At 38.3% G+C, this 22,191-nt stretch overlaps 2 protein-coding genes and 1 long non-coding RNA gene across 3 annotated transcripts in view; 1 reads left to right on the top strand and 2 right to left on the bottom strand.

Moving 5' to 3' along the window:
- The window catches only part of LOC138685932 (uncharacterized), a 68,443-nt gene that overhangs the window by 36,366 nt on the left and 9,886 nt on the right, over nucleotides 1-22,191 (top strand). The window lies entirely within an intron of this gene.
- KRT23 (keratin 23) lies at nucleotides 1,567-12,335 on the bottom strand. The gene is made up of 8 exons (XM_009920439.2): nucleotides 11,819-12,335; nucleotides 8,258-8,340; nucleotides 6,693-6,849; nucleotides 4,936-5,097; nucleotides 4,719-4,844; nucleotides 3,748-3,968; nucleotides 2,783-2,814; nucleotides 1,567-2,094 (listed from the first exon to the last, which is right to left on the bottom strand). The coding sequence occupies exons 1-8, from the start codon at nucleotides 12,233-12,235 to the stop codon at nucleotides 1,991-1,993; spliced, it is 1,302 nt and encodes a 433-aa protein (XP_009918741.2). The 5' UTR covers nucleotides 12,236-12,335; the 3' UTR covers nucleotides 1,567-1,990.
- On the bottom strand, nucleotides 15,659-21,467 carry LOC104318948 (keratin, type I cytoskeletal 15). Its single transcript, XM_009920444.2, has 8 exons — nucleotides 20,846-21,467; nucleotides 20,061-20,143; nucleotides 18,958-19,114; nucleotides 18,303-18,464; nucleotides 18,032-18,157; nucleotides 17,668-17,888; nucleotides 16,799-16,824; nucleotides 15,659-16,295 (listed from the first exon to the last, which is right to left on the bottom strand). Exons 1-8 carry the CDS (start codon nucleotides 21,383-21,385, stop codon nucleotides 16,213-16,215), a joined length of 1,398 nt encoding a protein of 465 aa, XP_009918746.1. The 5' UTR covers nucleotides 21,386-21,467; the 3' UTR covers nucleotides 15,659-16,212.

The following is a 22,191-nucleotide window of genomic DNA, read 5'->3' as shown; positions in this document are numbered from 1 at the left end:
AAAGAAGGTTAAAATCATCAGACTGGTGGAGAGGAATGGGAATTCTGCTACGTCTTAGTCTCATTTGGACCATAGCCGCGCATAACACAGCAATGCAGGCAGTGCATCTCTCACCTGTGCATGAGAGGACACTAGGACACGAGTAAAGCCAAGGCATTGCTCAAGAATGTGAAATAAGGACAGGCGTGTTCTATAAAGTACTTCAATTATTCATTTTTCCCTCTTCTTTCCTTGTAGTTTAGCACAATCAAAACCTAGCACAAAGCATAGATACTTAGAAGTTTTTTGTAATTATTTGTATCACAGCAATGCAGTTTGCTCTGTATTCAATTTGAGAAATAAATATAACTTTAAATAACGCAGAAAATTGTTCAAGAAAACCTAGGCACATTTTGTCCAGATGCTACAAACACCAGGTCTGGCTTGCTGGATCTGGTAAGCCATAAGGAAGGACATTGTTAATTATCCAAGAGTTACTAATCCTGTATTACAAGTTTTACCCAATTTAAAGAAACCATTAGGTAATCCGTTCAATGCATTTGGGATCTCTTTGTGCAACAAGGGTGGAGAGTTGGGGGGCAGGGGGCAAAAGGGAATCATGAACTGGTCCTAACATGCCAGTAAGAAAACACTGTATTATAGAGATGGACTTTGTTTATTTTAAATCTGCATTTTCTTTGAAAATTTCATTTTCTTTTATGAGCCTTGTTTCAAAGCAAAGCAGGTAACAGGAATCCTTTATGAAAGTCCCTTATGAGTAGGTATGAAAGAGTACCATGACAATTTCACACATGAATATGAGACTGCCCTATATGCAGACATTGACTTTGGAATGCAAATCTGTACAGACACTGATTATGCTCCATTTTGTCTCTCTTCGTTCTGCTTTACAGTCTTCCTTGTCTAAACGATCCTAATAATATTTCTCATTTTCTCACTCAGTTTTTAGCTTTGCATATCACTGGAAATTTCCTATTGCTATTAGGTTCTCCTGCTGAGTCAGTGATTGGGCTGATGTGAGAAAGGGGAAGAAGCTTGGATTTGGGTAAAGAACTTGGGCCTCTCCCCTTAAGTTAGTATGCATTGCATATACCAGTCTATGCTGACTACAGAACCCATCAACAAAAACAGTGAACATTAATATGAAAGCAAATAACTGAAATGTTTTTTTGAATTAAATGGGTCACTGAGAAAGAATGAAAGTATCTGGAAAAGGACTTAAAATCTTTGAAGGAAAGCATGTAAAGGCAGTTAAAGAAAATTTCTCTAAAGCTGAAGAATAAAGAAATGTTTCTAGGGTGACTATCTTAGTAAAGTGTACTTTACAACAATCCTACTAATAATGCTGTTTTAAACAGTGACATTGAAAAGTTGTATATAGGGAAGTCTAATAGTTTTGCTTATGTAAACATCACCTGTAACTTGTGTCACCTCTTTTCTTCTTTTTTGTGTCCTTCCAGTTTTATACCTCCTGAAACAATGTGACCTATGTCAGTAACACTGCCACTTTAGGCTGGTGCATATGTAAGAAAAAGCGAAATCGGAAATTCAAATGACCAGAACAAGTAATGGAAAAGAATTTATTGGCTGCAGTGAGGTATATGATGAGAGACATAAGACCAGGAGAAAAGTTGAGAGATTATTCACTTTAAATTATAGTTAATTTGCAGAGCAATAAATGAATCACAGATGGAGATTCATGCCCCAGTGAGATGTGCATAGTACATATATTACCAGCTCAGCTGGTCATTTTCATTGAATAGCTTTTCTTTGGCGTTTTCATAACTAAAAGCTCTTTAAACTAACAATATCAGCTATACCTAGCTCTGTATGGCAGTTTTCATTATTAGGCTGCAAATCATTTTAGGAGAGAGTTCACTGTAGTATCCCTATTTTACACACAGGGAGACCAACATACAGCACAGTTACACAGAAGGGTTGCCAGAGCTTAGTCTGCTGGGAAAGCCAGTAGTTAGCAGAACTTTTTATTTCATGCTTGCTGATGGATCTCATTGATGGTGGAGGATACCACCTGCCCATTCACACTGTCATGGACAATTGCTTTGATCTTTCGATTGGTCAGCCCAGCATGTTCTGAAACAAAAAGAAAGGTTAATTAGACAAGAAACAATGCTGAGACAAGATGATGCAGGGAAAGCTTCATTTACAGTAATTTACCAGCTACCTCCTCAACTGAATTATCTTTACATGTTTCCCTTTAAGCCAATACTTATTATTGCTCTTTGTGAAATGTACTGCCGGAAAGTCACCCTGAGTCTTGCCCAGGTCAGGGCAAATGAATAATACAGCTACATCCCAGCCAATGCAAATCTAACTTCAGAGCAGATTATCCTAAATGTCTGTAGGTCATGCTCATGCCAGAATACGAGTTTCCAGACATGCAGATTTTCTGTTTGCTCTCAAGCCCTAACACTGTTTTAGTCACCAAATGGAGTCTCTGTGCCTCCTCACTGTGCCTCCTCATATACCATGAAAGCTTTAGTCTTGAGTCTGAGCTTTGGACAACGTGTTTGACTAACAGAGGTCAATCTGAAGATAGTCCATGAGTGGGCAGACACAGCAGAATGTGCTCTGAAGTGCAGCCTTTCACAAGACTGATGAATCACTGAAATTAGTCTCAAATATGGCCTACACGAGAATTAACTGCCATGCAAACCTTTCATAGTTCATTCATGTAAGGTTAAAATTATTCTGAGTAAAATTGGATTGGAAATGACAGTAAATAAGAGTCACTACAGAGAACAAAATAAGGGACTTTTACCTTTAGCTTTTGATTCAGATTTTCTTGCTATCCTGTAAAGATAATAAAACAGAGAAAAAATAATGATTTTACTAATTTCAAGAAGATATTCATCCCCTTCTTTTCACTGATTCTAAGGAGACCTCATAGCACTATGAAAAAAGATAAAATTTTAAAAAATTAAATAAAAAAGAATGATGCTTTTATACCATGAGAACTTTTCCTCTTCGGTAGTCTTAGGTACAGATAACTCTCACCTGAAACTGTTCGTGTGTACATTCATTATTGCTTCTACCGTGGACAGTTGCATTGTTTCTCATGTGTTCTGAGTTGCTCAAGTTGATCCTATTTTGGCTTTTGACAAATAACCCCCTACTTGGTGCCATACTGTCCTGCCTCCCTGAGGTTTTCAGTTATAAAGACTAATCTTGCTTTTTCTGATTTTGTATAAATAAGACATACCCTGTATATAAGATGAGAGAATGAAGAATAGAGGCCCAAAGATTTCTGAATGGAGAGATTTAAACAAGGCAGAGATGGGGAAACCAAACAACCCATCAGCAGAGGGGCATATGGTACAGATTTTGTGTGCTGGTATTTGTAGCTGCAGATGGCTGACCAAAAAAGATCTAAACTTGTCTCCAGGCTTCTTTTTGATCTAGAACTTGTTTTGAAGATAGGAAATGAATATGAATGTTACTGAAATTGGCATTTTTTCCTATGCTGAGGTAGGCATGCTATGGGAATGTAGAATTATTATTTTTTTTAAATAGTTATATTTATTTAGGTAATCCAAATTACATGGATACAAGTTTCTCTGTATACTAAGTGGCTCAAGCTCTTTATTATGATCCATCACATTAAAATACCAACCCTTGATGTAATATGGAACTCACAAGCTTTGATTAAGCATAAACAAACAAATAAATAACCCAAATATGAGAACTCTCTTCTCATCTATTCCAGTCAGGGCGGCTTTGCCTTACCCGTCAACATTCCCTTCCAGCAGCAGGCGGTAAGTGGAAATTTCCTTCTCCAGGCGGGTTTTGATCCCAAGAAGAACCTTGTATTGGTTATTTTGCTGCTTAATGTCATGACGAACCTGGCTTAGCTCTTCCTCACATTTGGAGATGATCTGCTGCATGTTTTGAAGCGCAACAGCATAGTAATTCCGAGTGTCAGCCAAGGTGTTTTCCAGCATGTGTTTCTGACAGAGCAGATAATACCAATACTATGATTATTATTCATGTGGAAGATATAATGCAGAAATGCCAGCAAATTTGGTCTCTGGCTAGAAGATTGCAAATTAAGACTGTGGTAATTTAAACACCTATGCATTTGCATGACTATTCATGTGAAGACAGCAGAACCATGAAGCTGTGTTGTGTGTGCATAATGAGAGGCAAAAAGTGAGTAGTTTATCCCTGCCATATTCTTTCTGCTCAAAAGCTGTGCTCCTGTAGCTCTTGACTCTTTTTTCAGTTCTGCATTTACTGTCCAGAATTGCTCTAAAGTCTCCACATCATGGGTACATGAGCTTTAACCTGTACAAGAGCTGAGTAATGTTTTTGAAGATTCCCCACCAACATTTTTCACAGTTCATGTATTTCATGCATTATAATAGGGGTTGTAAATATGAAATTCATATTACTATCTGTCTTCTTGGACATTTTTTCTTTCTAGATCACGGAGTCAGCTATCCCATCTCTTCTTTTTCTTCTCCCCATACTTTGTTCTAAGGAGAGACATAAATTTTTCACTTCTTGGTGATGGTTGCTGAATCTATTTTGCATAGTCTGGCAAAGTCAAGCATGGTCCAAATTCCAATTTCACTGATACTTCAGTAACTACAATAAAGTCATGCTAGGCTATGGATTTAAATGAAGAATTGGTCCATGACAGTTTCTGAGAATATATGATGTAACAGTGACCAGCCAGAGCTGTCTACAATAGATACCTTACTCATCTGTGCCTGCAGCTCGATGTCCAGGCACTGTAAAGTACGTGTTAGATCCTTGATCTCGTTCTCATTGCGCTGTATCTGTTCTGGATTAGGGGTTGCTGCCAGAGACATAGCTGCGGTCTATGGAGCAAAAGCAAGAGAAAAGCTTACTGATTCTGGTCAGTCATGTACAGTAACAGGCTCTTTGAAATGAGCAGAAAATAGCTGTTACCTGTTCTTTGTACCAATTGTCCAGGCTTTGACGATTCTTTTCAATTATGGCTTCATAATCTTCTCTTATTTCTGCTAGAATCTTGGCTAAGTCTTCAGGAGGTGCTGCATTTACTTTTACATTGACTTTGAAGTCTTGCGATGAGCGATTTGCTTCCATATCCTGTTCATATATTAGTAGAGGAAACAAGCAAACTTGTTTATGAAAGTAGAAAGTTTTCGTCCCTGTCTTGTCTTCCTCAGTTCTATCCTCTCACTATACCCACAGTATTTTTTTCATTATGGTAGGTTAATTCTTATATACATTCAGTTAACACTATTTGGAAAATCTATATATGGATAATACTATGGTGTGACTTAAACCAGTGACTTATATCTATTTCTGTGGCAGAACTGTGCTAGAGAACTCAATAAAAAACATGTGAGAAGATCTTTTCATATAATGTTTCTGAAAGATATATACTTAATGAAGAAGCACTGACATTTTTTATTTATTTATCTATTAGGAACCCAAAACCTTTGATGAAAATCTAACAGTAATTTCATCTTTCTTACACTGTATGTTAATATTTATGGAACTATAACTAAGTTTACAGGAGAGTAATGTAAAAGTTCTATGTAATTGGTAAAGGAATAATTGGATTAAAGCGTATAATTACTGTGTAAACAACATAATTACAGGACAAGTCAAGCAGGTATGGTAACATTCCTTTTGGTATAGCACAATCTTATGTGCTAGGTACCATTTTCAAAAGTGCCCAGGCAAAGTAGCATTTCAGGGTATGACATCATGACCTCCAAAATGCAGATCAACTGGACTTACTGATGTCTCTGTTGGTTGCCCTGCTTCCAAGAACTGTTTTATTATAGCTGCTCAGTAGTATCCTTGGCTGTAAGGGGATCAGCCAAAGACAGCTTCACCTACTGCAGTGTAACCCTTGTGTTTCTATTCTCCATTTTAATAGCTGACAGATACTGAGTAGGATGTTTGGTTCTGCATTAGGTCATGACTGAAAACATCAGATCAAGCAAAATGAAAACAGCAAATTGTCAAGCAGTGGTATTATATATGTGGCAATAACAGAGACCACTGTGGTATAGCTCTGGAAGAATTCAGAGCAGCATGTTTTTTTGACAATTATTATCTAATTATTGTGCTTAGGATTTTGCAAGAATAAGTAACTTTACTTGACTGCACCAACCATTCTTTTTAATTTTGATGCTTCAAGAATTCAAGGGTTGTTCAGTTCAGGTTAGCCTGCTCCAGGTGACCCTGCTGGAGCTGCGGGGGTGGACAAGGTGACCTTGAGAGTTCCCTTCCAACCTCAACCACTCTGTGCTTCTGTGATTCTGTGAAATGATATAGCCAGAGTTGAGGGAAAAGTCTGTGATGAGTAGAACTCAACAGCAACCAGTAACGTTTCCTGTTTACTTGTCTCTGTGTATTTGTATCTAAGTATTTCTGAGAATATTTCTTTTGAATATGTAAGTTACTATTAGCTATGTATGACAGATGGGTAGGTGACTAGAAAAAAGTGGGAGAAAATACAACAATTTGTTATCCTTTCTGAAATCCCAATTTAATTGGTAAAGTAGTACACAAACTTTGTGCCTCATCTGACTCTCATTGGCTTGTTTAGCAACATGATTAGGTTCTGAATCATCAATCCCATTTATAGATTGTGGCTCTTACTAGAGTTAATTACATGGTAGCGAAGATTTGTGTGATAGGATTTTACCAAGTGGAACTTTTTCTACCTCCTCATGGTCTTTCCTCCTGAGGATGTGCTCTTCTCTCAAGCCTTCAATTTCCATTTCCAGATCTGTTGTAACAATGGTCAGGCCGTCGAGCTCCTTACGCAGGTTCTCAACATCAAGCTGCACTCCCTGCCTGCGAGACTTCTCTGCTTCATACCTTTATGAGGAAAAAGAAGATAAAGCATGCTTGTTGAGAACAAACTGCTTCTAGAGAGAAGTATACTTAAGTCCTCTATGTAGGGAACTAGAGAGAACAAAAAACCAAGGAAACAAATTCTGTTTCTAAAATATGTTCTTTGAATATTCTTGAATAGTCTTAAAAATAAGATGAGTTTCATTATTGTTTTTCACAATTTTCACTCCTCCTCCTATATGGTATAAAATAATTGCTCTTTCTTTCCTTTTCCTTTTTTGCATTTTAACATTCACCAGTTTGAGAAAGCTTTGAGAATATGATTCTCAAAAATTTGCCAATAAAGGTGTGAAAACAGTATCAACAATCGATGCTTTCTGTAGTTTTTCCAAAATGATAACTTTTCAGTCCTTCAGAAAACAGGAAAAATGTCATGGAAGCCAGGTTTTAACATTCCTCTCTAAGCTCTTGCAGTTTGCCATCTGTAGTGAACTAGAGTCAGAAAGACACTGCTGTATCTTCCCTTGGGCATATGAAGCACTTTTGCTCTTCTGAATCTCTCCCTTTACTTAATTTTTGGTGGGCTCTTTTGATGTTTCTACATTCAATCCATCAGACTCATGCTATGATTCCATTCTCTCAATGTAGTTCCACTGTTTCCTTTTATGACACTATTGAATGATAAAGGAAGGCAAGGCTAGATAAGGCCTACAGTGTTCAGAATCTTTAAGTTTATTACAATATTACCAAAAGCTGATTTTTTTTTTAAGAGCTGATGATCATCTGTTGAAAATAAGACAAATCTTCATGATTCCTAAGAAGTCTAACTTACAGAAATGTAAATTCCTTTCCTTTGCAAAGATCTGCCTGGAAGTTTTCTGTCCAAACATTTTGGCTTTTTACTGGGTCTGAGAACTATCTTTCAACAATGTACTGAAAAATCAAACTGCATAGTGGTAACCAAGGAAGCGCTGGCCCATTTACTGTGGCAAAACTTACGACACTCCAAAGCAGAAGATACTGAAGGACGGGTATTTCCTGCGGAGCTGGACAGAAGAGGTGATAAGTACGGGAAGTAGATTTGGGCTGGACTGGGGAAGCATAGTGCAGAGAAGGGTTAATTTGTATTCCCAGATGACAGTTTTAAATGCCTTTTGTCACAAGTATCAGGTGTCTGCTGTAAAACCTGCTCTTCAGGACCTGAACTAAGTATCATAAACAAGGTGACTCAAGATTGTTCAGCAATCATTTGTGGTTTTTACATCCTTTTTATCCTTTCTGGTTTGTTTTTTCTTCTGTTCTACATCGGTTTTATTTATCTAGTATCAACAGAAAACCTCAGTAAAATCAGTTTCATATTGGATTATCAAGAAAAAGCAATATTTTCTTAATCCTCTTTCAAACTTAATCAGGAAACCAAAGAAGAGCTTACTTGAGCCTGAAGTCTTCAGATGCCATGTTAGCGTTATCAATTTGTAAAAGGATACTGGCGTTGGTGATCTTGCCATCCTCAATCTGGAAAACAGAATCCAACAGGAGACTCAGTGTTGCCATATGGTGATGGTGAATAACCTGTGCTGTTTTAGACTCCCTGCTGCTTTTAGGAAGCATCTAAATAGTAGAATTCCCATGTTAAGGAGAGTACATGAATAAAAGAAGCTTAGTTTCCTGATTCACTTAGATGTTTCTGCAATTTTTGTCCATAATCTTACTTTTTTCTTTGTGTTACTTTTTTGGATATGAAGCAGGAGGAGAGTCATCTTATTCCTGGCCAGGTAGAGGATATGAATAATATTACACAAACCTCACGGTATATTACAGAATAACAATCACTGTCTTCCTCTTTTCTTGTTAACTGGTTTTGAATCTGTTTAGCATTGCTAGAAAAGCAGCTGTCGTGGTTGAGCAGGACCCCTCGAGTCCATCATGTGCTTCAGTCTAGAGTTGCATGGATTGTCATTTTGAGAATAACACTGGCATCTAGTTGTCATGGTCCATTCAGTTATTCACCTATAACTGTACTGAATTGTCCAGCAGCATGGAGTGATTAATTCATGTTTCTGATTTTCCTTTGGGATATTGAAAATTGCCCTAAAAGGTGCAGGAGAAAATGCACCACATCATTCATTTAGTGTACTCAGCATGTACTGAAAAGACTTGTAAGTCCCTGTTAACATGAAATAGCTTTGAACTATAGATCTGAATATGAAAAGCTCAGTATTCCATTCAAAATCTTTGAAAGAATTTTAGCAGGGACTCATAAACGATTAGCAGGAACTAATCATTGTGGGACTCCATGTCCTTTTCTAACAAAGAGGAAAGGGAAGCGTCATTGCAATTCCAACAGCTGCCTTCACTCAACACTTAAATAGCAAAACAAGGTGCATTATGGCTGCACAGAAATCATTAGCCATTTACAGAGCTCTCAGCACCTTGAAGTAAAACTTCCCACACCTAAATGAATCACAAAGAAACAAGGAAATGACAAAATTGTCCTGAAGTGTCAAAAGTTTACCTCTCATAGCAAAAAAGAAGATGCCTGTGGAGTGTTTTAACTAATCTATTAACAGACTATACATTCTTGAGTAATTAGCAGCACACCTCAGATACTGCCCTGGGACATGACCAAGGCCAGCTGCAGAAGTATAACAATACCCTAAATGTGTGGCTGCCTGGAATTTGTTGTCAGAGAAGCAGCAGTTCTTGAATCCATCCTTAGAGAATGGTAAATTTTACTATGGAAAGTAATAAGGCAGTGAGAAAGCAACATACGAGTTCTTCAACTTTGCCATTTCATAATCATGCAACACAGCAACACATTTATATAAATGCTTTATGACTCCTTCTGTGCAATCTATAGAATTGTCAGTGTTTTGCCAACTGCTGTACGATATTGATTGCTATGCCAGTTAGCAATGCATTTCAAATGTGGGCATTTATCTGTTTATAATTATACAGAATTCTTCACTACATCCATCATGAATATGGGTGCATCACTAATATCAACCTGCAAACTTACAGATACCTTAATTAAGAACTCACACATTTTATACATGAAATACACTCAAATTCCTTCTCAAAACAGATTTTTTTTCAAGAAGGCTTCCTGCACTGACTTCTTCCTCAGCATGCCTTGTGTCCTTTGTCTAACAGCATTGATCCTGGCTCCTTGAATGCTCTGTAAATCAGTTTGCTTATTTAGCGGTACAAGATGTTTGAATGAGACATTTACCTGAAGAAATGGTGCTATTTTCTTTGTATCTGGGTTAGAATGGAGTCAGGCTGGAGCAAGGCAACTTGTTGCTCCACCTGGCATGTTCATCCAGAATTCAGGTATCTGGGGAAGAGTGTGGTCCAAAATGTAGGACCCAAATGGTTATATGCCTCCAAGTTTAGACAGCCTATATCATAGACTGTCTGGGTTAGTGGATATAGGATCCTAAATTTTGTCTAAATTTCATTTTAGGTGCTAAATTAGTTTCACCTTTTTAATTAATGGTTAATTAGTTTAATTATGGTTAATAATTAGATGCTATATTTTCACTCATTTTACTGGCAGTCATGGTGCTAATTGCAATAATTTATAGAGAAAGTAAAAATTCTGGGTTAAATCACTGATTTGTCGCCTGTAAATAATCCTTTAACAGCCCTTCCTCCCCAGTATGAGCACCACATTCAGTACATACTGGCTGAGACAGTCATTAGTCTAACAGGTGCCTGTAGCCAGTGATAGCTATTTAAGTGGTGAATGTTAAAAATAAGTGGTTTGGGTACAACCTATTCCTAAGTGAGGGCTTTACCCTGATCAGCATTATGTTTTTAGTCTTACTGTCTTCCTAAATCTTTCTGATTTATTAATTCCAAATCAATGTGAACACATTTATATTCTTGATGAACAAGTTTTTATCTCTGGATCAGTTAAAAAAAAAAGTGCTCAAGTGATAGGTCTGGAGATGGATCACCTTTCTTTATCCTTAAAGCAGAAATAGGTGATGACAATTCTGGCTCTCCTTACACAGTCTGTGGTCAGAGTGCCTCATCTTCTGCCTGGAGGCAACACATTTAACAGTGAGCAGGGCGTTTGATTAAGTCCCTGGCCTCACTCAGCAAAGATGTTGGCTAATACCATTTCCAAGCCCTTTTGAAAAAAATTTTTCAGGGTCTTGAGAATGTCAAGTAACCATATTATAAAAAGTGGAGGGAAAACTACAACATGGCATTTGAAATAGCTTTGGGTTTTGCCCCATATGGCTATGTAAAGTTAATTACACTGATTAGTCACACAGATGGTTACAGTGCTAAGTATGTTCATTATGAATACAGATTAATATTATGCTTAAATTTGAAGACACGTGAGTCTGGGAGATTGAAAGAGTTACTGTTGAACGTTAATATTAACTACTGGCAGGAACCAGAAATTCTCCTTTTAATTATAGTGAAAACATCCACAAGGAATTTGTCACTGCTATTTTCTTAATTACAATGAAGTATTTTTCCATCTGATTACATAAGCTCATTGGACCCAAACCTCCTGTAGTTTCATTGACTGCTACCATAGGAATCAAAGCAATGAAATGCAACAGTATGTCTGAAGACAGCATGCATGAAAGAAGGCAGTCTCTTCAGTTTGCCTGCTTTGTAATTTGCTTGAATACATATGCAGTCAAAAAGACCAAATTCTGCCAGACATAGTTACTCAAACCACAGTTTCATGTACAGAAACGAACACTTGGCACCAGACAAACCTCTTTATACTACCAGTCTTTGCAGAATCCCCCTTGTCTCCTTCCAGCCTTTCTTTCTTGTAGCCCATTCTGCTCCTTGTGAACACAAAGACCATTTATGCCCAGGTCCTCTAACCACTTTCATTAGTATTTCTAACATTTAAAAGGTTTTATTTAACTTTCTTTAAAGGAAAGCCATCAGCATAAATGAGTACCTAGATTCCTTAAAAGAGCATAGAATGACATAGTCACTTATAGCTCTGACTTACCTGTCTTTGCATGTCAGTGACGTTTTGCTCGTATTGGTTGAAGTCATGCCTCTTTCCGTGAGACTTTGTCTTGTGCCACTCTAGGATGCAGCTTTCCAGCTGAGCGTTAGCTGCTTCTAAGGAGCGGACCTTGTCCAGGTAGGCAGCCAAACGGTCATTCAGGTTTTGCATAGTCTGTTTCTCATTCCCACCCAGGAAGATGCTTTCCCCATGGTGCTCGCCGAAGCCTCCCCAGAGTGCCTCTCCTCCAGTAGCCAGCCAGAGGGGTCTGGCAGAGGAGAAAGACGTATGTGTGCTGCTGGCACCACCATCTGCACTTGAAGGTCTGTAAGAAGTTCCTTGCTGGGCCAAACCACACCCTGAACTACCCCTGAGGGACCCAGAAAAAAATTGAAAAGGGCCTTGGCTGGTACTCATGTTTAGCTCTGTTGTGAATCTAACCCAATGTTTGACTGACTAGCACTGAGCAGCTTCTTAGCCTTCCCTAAGCAGCTTTATGTCTTTTCCTGTGGGAGTTTCCCTTCGATGAATGACTACAGCAACAAGATTGTGTCATCATGAAATGCGCTTCCTCTTGGTCAATTCTGAAGCATTTATGAGCCTGCACACACCGTTGTTGTTATTTGGAATCACAGCCACATACCAGATTGCTTTCCTTTTGATTGTTCTGGGATTTTTTTCTTTTTCTTTTCATATTATAATAGTGAGGTGTGGCTAAAATCAGTAGGTGTGGAACAGGATCAGCTCTGCCTCAGACTTTTTTCTAACCCTGTAGTTAATATGTTGTATTTTCCTGCTTATAAGGGGAAGAGTATTGCCCATTAGAGAATAAATGGAGAGCTGGGACAGGAATGGGTCTCTCAAGATTCTTTCTTTCTGTTGTAATTCTCAGGCTTTAGAATTACAGCAGTCTGTGAATCCTGAAATGCAGCATGCCCTATCAAGCTGTCATTAATGTACCAAACAGCTTCAGCCTGTATGAGACATGAGGCTTTAATGAAGTTATCTAACCTCTGTCATTTGACTAAAACTCCAGTCCAAAGTGAGTAAGGCCTAGCTGTTCCCTGCAGCTGCTCATTTCCAGGTGGAATACATGATAATTAGGTACTTAATAATCTTTTCTACTGATTTTTTCATGATTTCATGAGGTGCAGTCATATTTCAATAGTCTTGTTGAAATAGATAGTAATACAGGAATTTCTTGCTGTTACTAGTATTAATACTATTAAGATATTTATATGTTTAGCTACAGAAAGTATTTAGAATATGAGTTTGGAACAACACTTGAAAAATTCAGGTGATTATTTAAAGCTACCAGCCCTAAAAATTGACCTGGCAATCATGCAAAAATAGTCTTTCTGAAAAGTTTCAGTAACCTTCTGTCGAACTTCTTCCATCAAATATAGAATGGGCAAGTCTGGCTTCTGCAAAGATTTTCTTATTCCTCATGCTCATAAGTAGGTAGTAAATTGTGAAGCATTCCCATGGCAACAGCTGCGGTTATTGGGTTTACCTTGTCTTTCAGAGTAGCGCTAGGCTGCGACTGATGGATAGGATAGAGGAAGAAGACCTGGGAAGAGGTGGAAAGCTGAGAGGGCATGGGCTCTCTCAGAAATGGTGCAGCTGTTTTTCCTTACAGCAGTTGAAGGCTCAGCTCTTTAACAAGATCTTACTTAGCACTGTTACTCTTTCTGAATAGTGGGGTTGGAGAGACTGTACAAACCAGAATCACACTATCCTGGAAGAAACCTGAAGGAATCTTTTTTCCTGTGTTTCATTTGAAAAATTTCAGTAATAATGAATTGCTGCACTTCATCCTTTCCTGGGATGCCTCCTCGGCCTCTTTTTCGGCCTAGGGCAGGTTTTGAGCTCCTCCTTGTGGCTCTGTGTCAGCCCTACTCAGCACCTGCTGATTTTCTTTTTACCAGTTACATTTCCGTTGAGTACATATTCCTTCTTATTCCTCATGCACTTCATTGAATAGAAATGCTAACATTTTTAATTGTTTGGGGAAATTAATCATTGAAGATATGGTTTTCCAGTAAGTACAAGGTGTGGCTATCACAAAATATTCTGATAACAGCTACTATTAATAGCTACAGTTTGGTGTCAGCCCTGCTGCTTGAGAGTGAGAAGAGCTTGAAGCACCAGACAAAAAATGTAACTAACTTGAAAAAAACCCCAAATTATAATAGAACTAATGATATCCTGCTGTTCAGTTCATCTCACCAGAGATTAATTTCAGTCTGAATTTTCTAGCCTGGCAGTTCAGCCAGCTAATGTTCTATGAAATATTAAATGGAAATATAAGTATATACATATGTACATAATATTACGTGAAATAAAATGAATCTTTTGTTTCCCATGAAATTACTTTGTGAGATTCACAACTTGCCTGGCAGAGAGGCTGACAGTTTGTGAGACAGAATAGCCTCTGATTTACTCCCTGATAGTTTCATGGAATATCACACCATCATGAAAAACAGAATTGTATTTCTTCTGGCAAGTAATACAAAACAAAGATGATCTAGCATATAGGAAGTGTTTCCTCTGAAGTTCAGCCTTTTCAAACTGGAAAACATGCCATACAGTTTTCATCAACACATGCTGATGATCCATGGAAAAGACAAAAAAACTTACTTCAAAACCAGACACGGCTCTCCATTGTCAGGCTGGCACTATGGGACTTGGTTTTAGTCAGCTATTTAATCCACAGAGTACAGAATGAAAGGATCAGAGTAAGAAAATAAAACCTTGTCAGCAGATGGCACCATTGGATGGTGGATGTTCTTTGTTTCATAGGCAGGCCCAAGCTAGCGGGAACTGAGGAATGCAAAGTGTCCTGAGTTGCTTTATTTGGGAATTGGAACATGAAAAGCAAACTGAACTGAATTTATAGGCTGCAGGTTAAGTATAGGGAGAATATTTTGACACCTACATTGTACAGGTAAATATCCTGTGACCTCACTTGTTGATTCAACTCCTCCATCTGAAATACAAATGGATAGCAGCCTTTGGCTGTAGAATTTCTCTCTTGCCGAGTGGTAACATATAATAGTCACCTGATTTCTGGATCAGGAAGGAATATCATTTGTACTGTTCGGTTTTTCTTTTCTGGTAGATTGTGGTGTTGCTTTGCTGAAGTTTGCGAGAACCTCTTCTCAGTTCTTTCCAGTGAGAATACCAGCGCTATGTATGTTTCTTAACAGTGGTATACAAATGATCCTGCAGCCTCGTCCATGGCTAAACTGTGCAGCTGGTGGCAGCAGTGTAGATTTTTTTTTTTTAAATGTCAGTAAATAGAACACAGAAAAATAGTGGCTCTAAGGAGGTTGGAAGGAAAATAAAATACGTAATTCTAGAAATCATACTGGTTTTATAGATACTACTATGTGGATTGAAATACTCAATGATGAGGCTAACAACAAATTTTCCAAACAGGTTATGTTAGCAAAATACAGCATTTATGTAAATGATTTATATGCTTCTGAAGTTGAGATTTAGTAGCCTCTTAAATCTTTATTAAGCAACTCCAATTACACTGGTGTAAATTTGCAGACTAACTTATTGCTGAGAAAAGGCAGTATTGCTAATACAACAGCTACAGTAATGACACAGGCTGGTGAGTTTCTTCCTTATATATGAAAACCAAAATAGTCACAGCAAACTCTGCTTGAACAGTTCATTTCACCTGGACTTTGCCTAGTGCTTCCTTGAGAGCTAAGGGAATTTGCCTTTTTGCTGAAGGAAGTGCAGGAACATAAATAGATATATGGAAAAATACGAATTTTTTTCAGAGGTGCATTTTATTCGTGCATGAATTGTACTCATGTTGTGCACTTTGAACCCAGAACAAAGAGCTTAAGGGTTTTTTGCATTATCTTCTCAGGTTTTTTACTGATATTAGCTTCAGATTCCTGGGAGAATCTAATGGCACTTTATATCTGTTTGTCATCATCTTTATTGTTATTATTAAAGTTATTACTGCTATTGTTGTTATACATTGAGCACCTCTTGTTTTGGGTTATAGGAAGCACTGTGTTAGGGCGGGTGTATGGTCATGTGTATGGCAATGCCATACTGACTTCAAAAAAACAACATTAGACTGGACATATTTGCACGAGCAGAACAGAAACTTTATTATGTAGGTTCTTTCATAAGGAAACTATATAGCTACTGGCAGAAAACAAGGTTGCCATCTCTGACCCATAGAGCCAAATGATTGTGTGAAAAGGGAGAGCAAATTTAAGGAAAGACATCAAGCTGTTGCACATTCTTGGATTACATTCTTGTGATTTGGTGAAAGTAAAAGGATATTTCTCCTAGCAATAGTGTATGTGTAGTCTGCACTGGTTTTATATGGTGTCATATGCAAGAAGGGATTCAGTATTTCTTTACTGGAATCTCCTTTCATGAGTAGAAACAGGTTTTCCACCATCTTCCATGCCCATGCGAACTCTTCCACTGCTCAGAGGTGCTGTTAAAGGAGAAAAAAAAAAATTCAACTAGGGAAAAAAAAATACACTGCTAACACACTGAAGAGCTGTGTGATGGGGGTTTTTTTGTTTGTTTCCTCACAAGATCTTTTTCTCATATCAAAGGGGGAACTGCCTTGACATCTTATCTTCTCTCCCTACTGGTCCTCATCCAGTAAATCTTCAGAGTGCACATCACATGTTGGTGTTGGATGTATCTTGTATGTTGTGTGAATCAGCAGAAGAGCTTAGGAATCTTTGGGAGATTTTTGTATTTTAGAATCCCATGAGTTCAGGCAATCATTTTGGCAAGCTACTGGTTTCAAAAGCGCACATGAATAAGATAAAGTATTATATTTTTGTCTCTAAATGATAAAGAATGTGGTCATTGCAGAGAGAATGCAATCTGTGTTAGTAAGAGGAAATCCAAAGCAAAAAAGATAGGTTTATTTAATCCTATTTTGTCAATTCATTTCAACCCCTCTTTAAATCAAAATTTTCTTACCATCCTTAGGGTTCACTCCTGACATCCTGTAGAAAAGAAGAAATATTTGATTAATGACCATCACCAACCCTGTCCACTGAAACCATTGATCTATTTAGGAACCACTGCGTGTGAATAGCCATGATTTCACACTGCTTCTTTCAATGGGTTGTTTCTCAGGTGTGTGGTTACTAGTGTTATTGTTAAGGTGCTTTCTGCTTTGAAGGTCACTCCTATCTACTCAATAGGAAATAGGAACAGCAGTCAGACCTGTTCTTGGTCCTGGTATGTCTCTATATACTTCTCTTCTCAAAGTGGCATCATCTAGAAACAATATAAGGAGCTGATTCCTCCTCAGAAATCAAAAGTAATTCCATGTGTAGATCAGATATGGGAAATGGGCACTAAAACGTAGACTTTACTAAAGTAAGCTGTGGTCTGTACCAAGTTCTTTTCTAGTTGGGAGTACTGGTGTATGATGATGAATATTTTCACCTCTGTGCACAACTGTAGAAAACCAAGAGCTAAAAAAATACTGAGAACAGGTTTTTATAGGTTATTTCAGGCTGAAGGCTATTATTCCAGTGCAACAAGAGGATTATGTAAGACATACATATGGTGCCTGGTGCCTTCTATAATTCATTGTAGTCAAAATGGTTGCATTTATATTTTCAAATCATCAGCAAAATTGTTCTGAAGATTCAGCTTGAGTTATAGCAACACCTGGGATTTTGCTGGGCATCTGTTTTGCCAGTACTCTAAAGGCTGCGTGTGCAGTGAATGTAATTTAGTAATCTGGAGTCAGTTTAGCAACCACAAATTACTGCTTTACAATGCATCATGTTATTAACCTTATCTAATCATCATAGGATTTGTATATAGCAACGTACTGAGAGTCCTGGCCCTCCAGCAACTGGCGGTACGTGGCGATTTCCTGCTCCAGGCGACTTTTGATGTCCATGAGCATTCTGTACTCCTGGTTCTGACGCTCCATGTCGCATCGAAGTTCACTCAATTGTTCCTCAACACTGGTGATGAGGGCCTGAATCTGTGCCAGCTGTGCACAGTATCGTCCTTCTGTATCTCTCAGGTTGGCTTCCAGTCCAGCTTTCTAAAGCGGAATAACGTCAGAATAGGTTAGCATGCAGATTTTTCCCACAGAGGGGGAGTCTAAGGAGAGGCAAGATAGGGAGGGAGGAAGGGGAGAGTGTAGTAGTAGTAGTGACTTGTGATGTGCTTGGGATAGCTCCATACCATGCTGAGCTGCGACTGGAGCTCAATCTCCAGGCCCTGGACTGTGCGTCTCAGTTCTGTGATCTCTGATTTGCCGGTCTGTATCTCTTGTGTATGGGTGGCTACTTCACGGTTCAGCTCATCAGTCTGAAAGAAAAAAACAACTGTAAAATCATGTACATATTCCATAAAAAAATTTCAATTATTTTGAGCAAGGGAGGGCCCATCCTATCTGCTGGGGCAGTAATAATGGGGCAATGCATCAGTTTGCTGTTTATTGGTGTAACTATACCTGAGTGAAGAACCAGGCCTCAGCATCTTTACGGTTCTTCTCAGCCAGAGCTTCATACTGTTCCCTCATCTCAGAGAGAATTCTGGTCAGGTCGATGCCAGGAGCCGCATCCATTTCCACGTTGACTGTTCCACTTAGCTGATTTGAATACTCTTTCATCTCCTGGACGGGCAGAAGGCAGAGGACACAAAAAAGATTAGGCTTTCTCTTCTCATATACTTTCTGCCATGAGCAATCCATGCAGTGGTACGCGGTACTTTTATTATCAATTATCATAGGTGGAACACACATAAAAAACGTTTATCACATTTTATCTCTCATCACACGTGCTTTTCTACTCTCTGTATACTCACACACAACACACACATATTTACATGTGACTTATATGTATGTTTCTTTTACTCAGCTTATCTATCATCCCAGTAACCTGTCAAGTGCTTATGAATGTCAAACTGAAACGAATAGGTCTGAACAGTTTGGAATCAGATAAAAGCTTCTCAGGGCACACTTTGGATTCTTTTAATATCAATTTTCTTCTTATTAAGCTGCAATGTTGTCATTCTGGGTTTTTTTGTTTGGATTTCCTCCTCCCCACAGGAGAGGCATAAATTCCAAAGGGAAGTAATTTCCTCTCTGTACTGATACGGACTCTCACCTCCTCGTGGTTCTTCTTTAGATAAGCCAGCTCCTCCTTCAGTGTTTCAATCTGCATCTCCAGGTCAGCTCTGGACAGAGTCAGCTCATCCAGGACTCTGCGCAGGCCGTTGATGTCAGACTCTACACTCTGGCGCAGGAACAACTCATTCTCATATCTACAGTTTAAAAAAGAAACAAGCACTGGAATATGTACAAGTTTGCATTCAGTAGAGCCATAAAACTGTGAAATTTTATCTTGAATGTAGGAGGAACAGTGGGCTATAAATGAAAACATGTATATTGAAAAGAAGTGTAAAGGGAGTAAAGATGTTTTTTCCAACGTCCAACTATGACATGTGAAACTACATGCATTGCCATCTGATTTTTTTCTTGAGGAGTACCTGACATTTCACTTTGCAGAACCTAATAATGATTATCAGCATCAATAGAAAAGTTGTCACACAGGACAGTCCATTTGCAGTGTCCTCTCAAATTTGGTGTGAAGGAAAGCACAGATTGCCCAGCTCTGCCTAAGACAACAGAGGAGAAAATACAAACCTGCAGGTATATCACTGCAAGATAAATCAGTTGTGCAAGTATCTTTATCATCTTTTCAGCATTGTCTGATGTACTGCTGAGTCCCTGAGCTGGATAAGCCCCAAATTACTCTTTGTCTGTCTTTTCTAAATTTCAGACTCTTTGAGAGAGAACTACTGCAACTGAACAGCGATCTCTTCACGCCACTCGGTTCTTTTTAAGTGAAAATCCCAACCTATTCCTGTCGTCTTTTCCCCTGTGATTTAGGCTAGTAAAAATAGTTATGAGCATCACTAAAAAACTCAGACATGAACTATAATTTATTATGTAAACAGCTCAGTGATCTGGATACTGTGTTCTATCAGGTTTGTATTCTGAATTGATCCTTCATCACATTGATTCTGTTTGCCAGGGTTTTTTTCATGAGAAGTTATTGAGGAAAAATACTTATCCATAATTTTGAAATGTGTCCTTCAGTGACTGAAGAACTTTATTTTCTACATAAAATGTAATACTAAACTTCAGAAAACTGTTTTAAGAGAGAGACAAAGAGAGAGAAGACAAATGTACTGCAGGTAAACTTACTTCAGTCTGAAGTCATCTGCAGCCAGCCTGGCATTGTCAATCTCCAGAATGACTCTGGAATTGTCAATCGTAGCTGCAAGGATCTGGCAGTTAAGAAACACAGAAAAAGGTTCCTGTGAGTAATGGTGAAATATCATGGTCCTGAGTACATAGTAGGTAGTTATTGAGGCTGTAAACCATCAAAGAAGGTAGAAAAAAAATGGACCTCTGTTGTGATGTCACTGGTTAAGCATGCTTTTTGGATTGCAAGAGCCATTTCAATTTATTATGTTGCTCTTTGGTCACACTGTAATTCTTACAGCTTTTATAGAGAAAAACCAAAAATGCTAAGCTCTTTTCCACAGTCCATATGCAAATAAGAGAGCTGAGATACCCTTGTGTAATATTAGAAACATGATGAGAAAATACATTTGTACAACACTTGATCTTATCTGTAACTAGGAGAATTATTTTTTCAGCCTTTGAGGCCTACCTTTCACATTCTTTACTGTTTGATTACTGAATAGATATATTGATAATTCTAAACACATTTTGCCGTGTTTTGCTAACTTTTAGTGCAATAATTTTAATATCAACAAATGTCACATTTTCAGGATAACATATTTTATTTTTAAATTGAGAAAAAGCTACTCTTTTCTGCTAGAATGCTCATAACCACAATATATTTGGGGTTGGGGAATTCAATATTTATTTTATAATTATTTTAGCTTATTTTGAAGAAGTGGAATATGCAGTTCCACAATTCTAATGCATTCTTATAACTCCTCTAGATTTCAATGTCATACCTTGTCTCGGAGATCTTCAATTATCTTGTAATAATTACTGTAGTCCCGGGCTGGGCTGGTGGGAGCTTGCTTCTGATACCAGTCTCGGATTTTAATTTCTAAATCGGAATTTGCCGCTTCCAGTGCTCGTACCTTGTCCAGGTACGAAGCCAGACGGTCATTCAGATTTTGCATAGTTATCTTTTCATTGCCAGAGAGAAGGCCATCACTACCACCAAAGCTACCACCAACTTCAAAACCTCCACCAAAGCCAGCTCCTCCACTAAAGCGATAGGCTGCACCACCACCAAAGCCAGAGTAGCCTCCTCCATAACCACTGCCAAAACCAGAACACAATCCACCACCATACCCACCTCCTATAGAGGAGACATATCTAGCTGAAGAGATGGAGACACCCCTCCCACCAGATCCCCCATGTATGCTTGGAGCTCGGTAGGTTCCTCCTGTTCGGACTGAGGAAAGGCGAGAGCTGCTGCTTCCACCACCCCCAAAGCCACCACCACAGGTAGAAGAAGAGCTCTGCATGAAGGAAGTAGCCATAGCTGCAGCACAAGAAGGTGCTAAGGTCAGTTATTCAGCTTGGTGTAGAAGAGGAAAGTATGTGTCTTCACTGCCCTGGTGCTTCTTTTATATCCTCAAGATAGGGTGTTGGGAGAAACCCAACCTGTAGCCCTCCCTCCAAAATTTCTCCTCCCTAGAGGTGAGGCCAATTATGATGACATTCCTCACAGAGCTGGCTGTACATCTCAGGGGCTAGGGCTTGGGTTTTCTTTTTAATTAAACAAAAGGGATGATTCAGATGAGTGTTTTTTCTTCAGGCTATAGTTTTGAAACTTGGAGTTTACTTCTCTGACATTTAAGAATGGAAAAACAAAGTGAGTCCAACCACACCCACTTACCCATTTACAGCAATCACCATGGCTATTTTAAGAAAATTAACTTTTTCAAAATGAAGTTTAAGTAAGACTCTCCTTTCATTGAAAAATGTACAATCATCAGTTCATCTCACCATTATTTCTTCTTTTTTATCCATTTTTTTCTCCACTGAAAATTTGAAATTGAATTTTATGTGTTCTTGTTCCTGTTCTTTGCTTGGAACTAATATTTAGATTTTGGAGTCTGAATTTTTAGTACAAAAAGCATATAATCATAGCATTGTGTGAGGAACAATTAGCATCCATCAATGTACAAGGAAGAGTGGGCACAGTTCATTTACTAATGCTTGTGAAATAGTCAAGAAGGGTAGTACAAGATGGAAATAATTCAGTTAAAAGAAGAAATGTGGGAGGACTAAGTTCCTGTTACTTTTGGAAAATGCAAACAAATTGGGTTTAAGATGAAACTGT

This window comes from Haliaeetus albicilla, chromosome 7 (genome assembly GCF_947461875.1).
Source record: "Haliaeetus albicilla chromosome 7, bHalAlb1.1, whole genome shotgun sequence".
Classification (NCBI taxonomy): domain Eukaryota; kingdom Metazoa; phylum Chordata; class Aves; order Accipitriformes; family Accipitridae; genus Haliaeetus; species Haliaeetus albicilla.
Note: the sequence above shows the minus strand (reverse complement) of the source record. Positions and strands in the feature narration are given on the sequence as shown.

What these genes read in the sequence shown, in the direction of transcription:
- KRT23 (XM_009920439.2), bottom strand. Translation starts at nt 12,235, where the DNA reads ATGAGTACCAGCCAAGGCCCTTTTCAATTTTTTTCTGGGTCCCTCAGG. An exon ending in ACAATTGGTACAAAGAACAG is followed by an intron (nt 4,845 to 4,935) that starts GTAACAGCTATT and finishes TTTGCTCCATAG; the next exon opens with ACCGCAGCTATGTCTCTGGC. An exon ending in TGCAGGCACAGATGAGTAAG is followed by an intron (nt 3,969 to 4,718) that starts GTATCTATTGTA and finishes CTGCTCTGTCAG; the next exon opens with AAACACATGCTGGAAAACAC.
- LOC104318948 (XM_009920444.2), bottom strand. Translation starts at nt 21,385, where the DNA reads ATGGCTACTTCCTTCATGCAGAGCTCTTCTTCTACCTGTGGTGGTGGC. An exon ending in TAAAGAAGAACCACGAGGAG is followed by an intron (nt 18,465 to 18,957) that starts GTGAGAGTCCGT and finishes CTGCCCGTCCAG; the next exon opens with GAGATGAAAGAGTATTCAAA. An exon ending in AGGCCTGGTTCTTCACTCAG is followed by an intron (nt 18,158 to 18,302) that starts GTATAGTTACAC and finishes TTTTTCTTTCAG; the next exon opens with ACTGATGAGCTGAACCGTGA.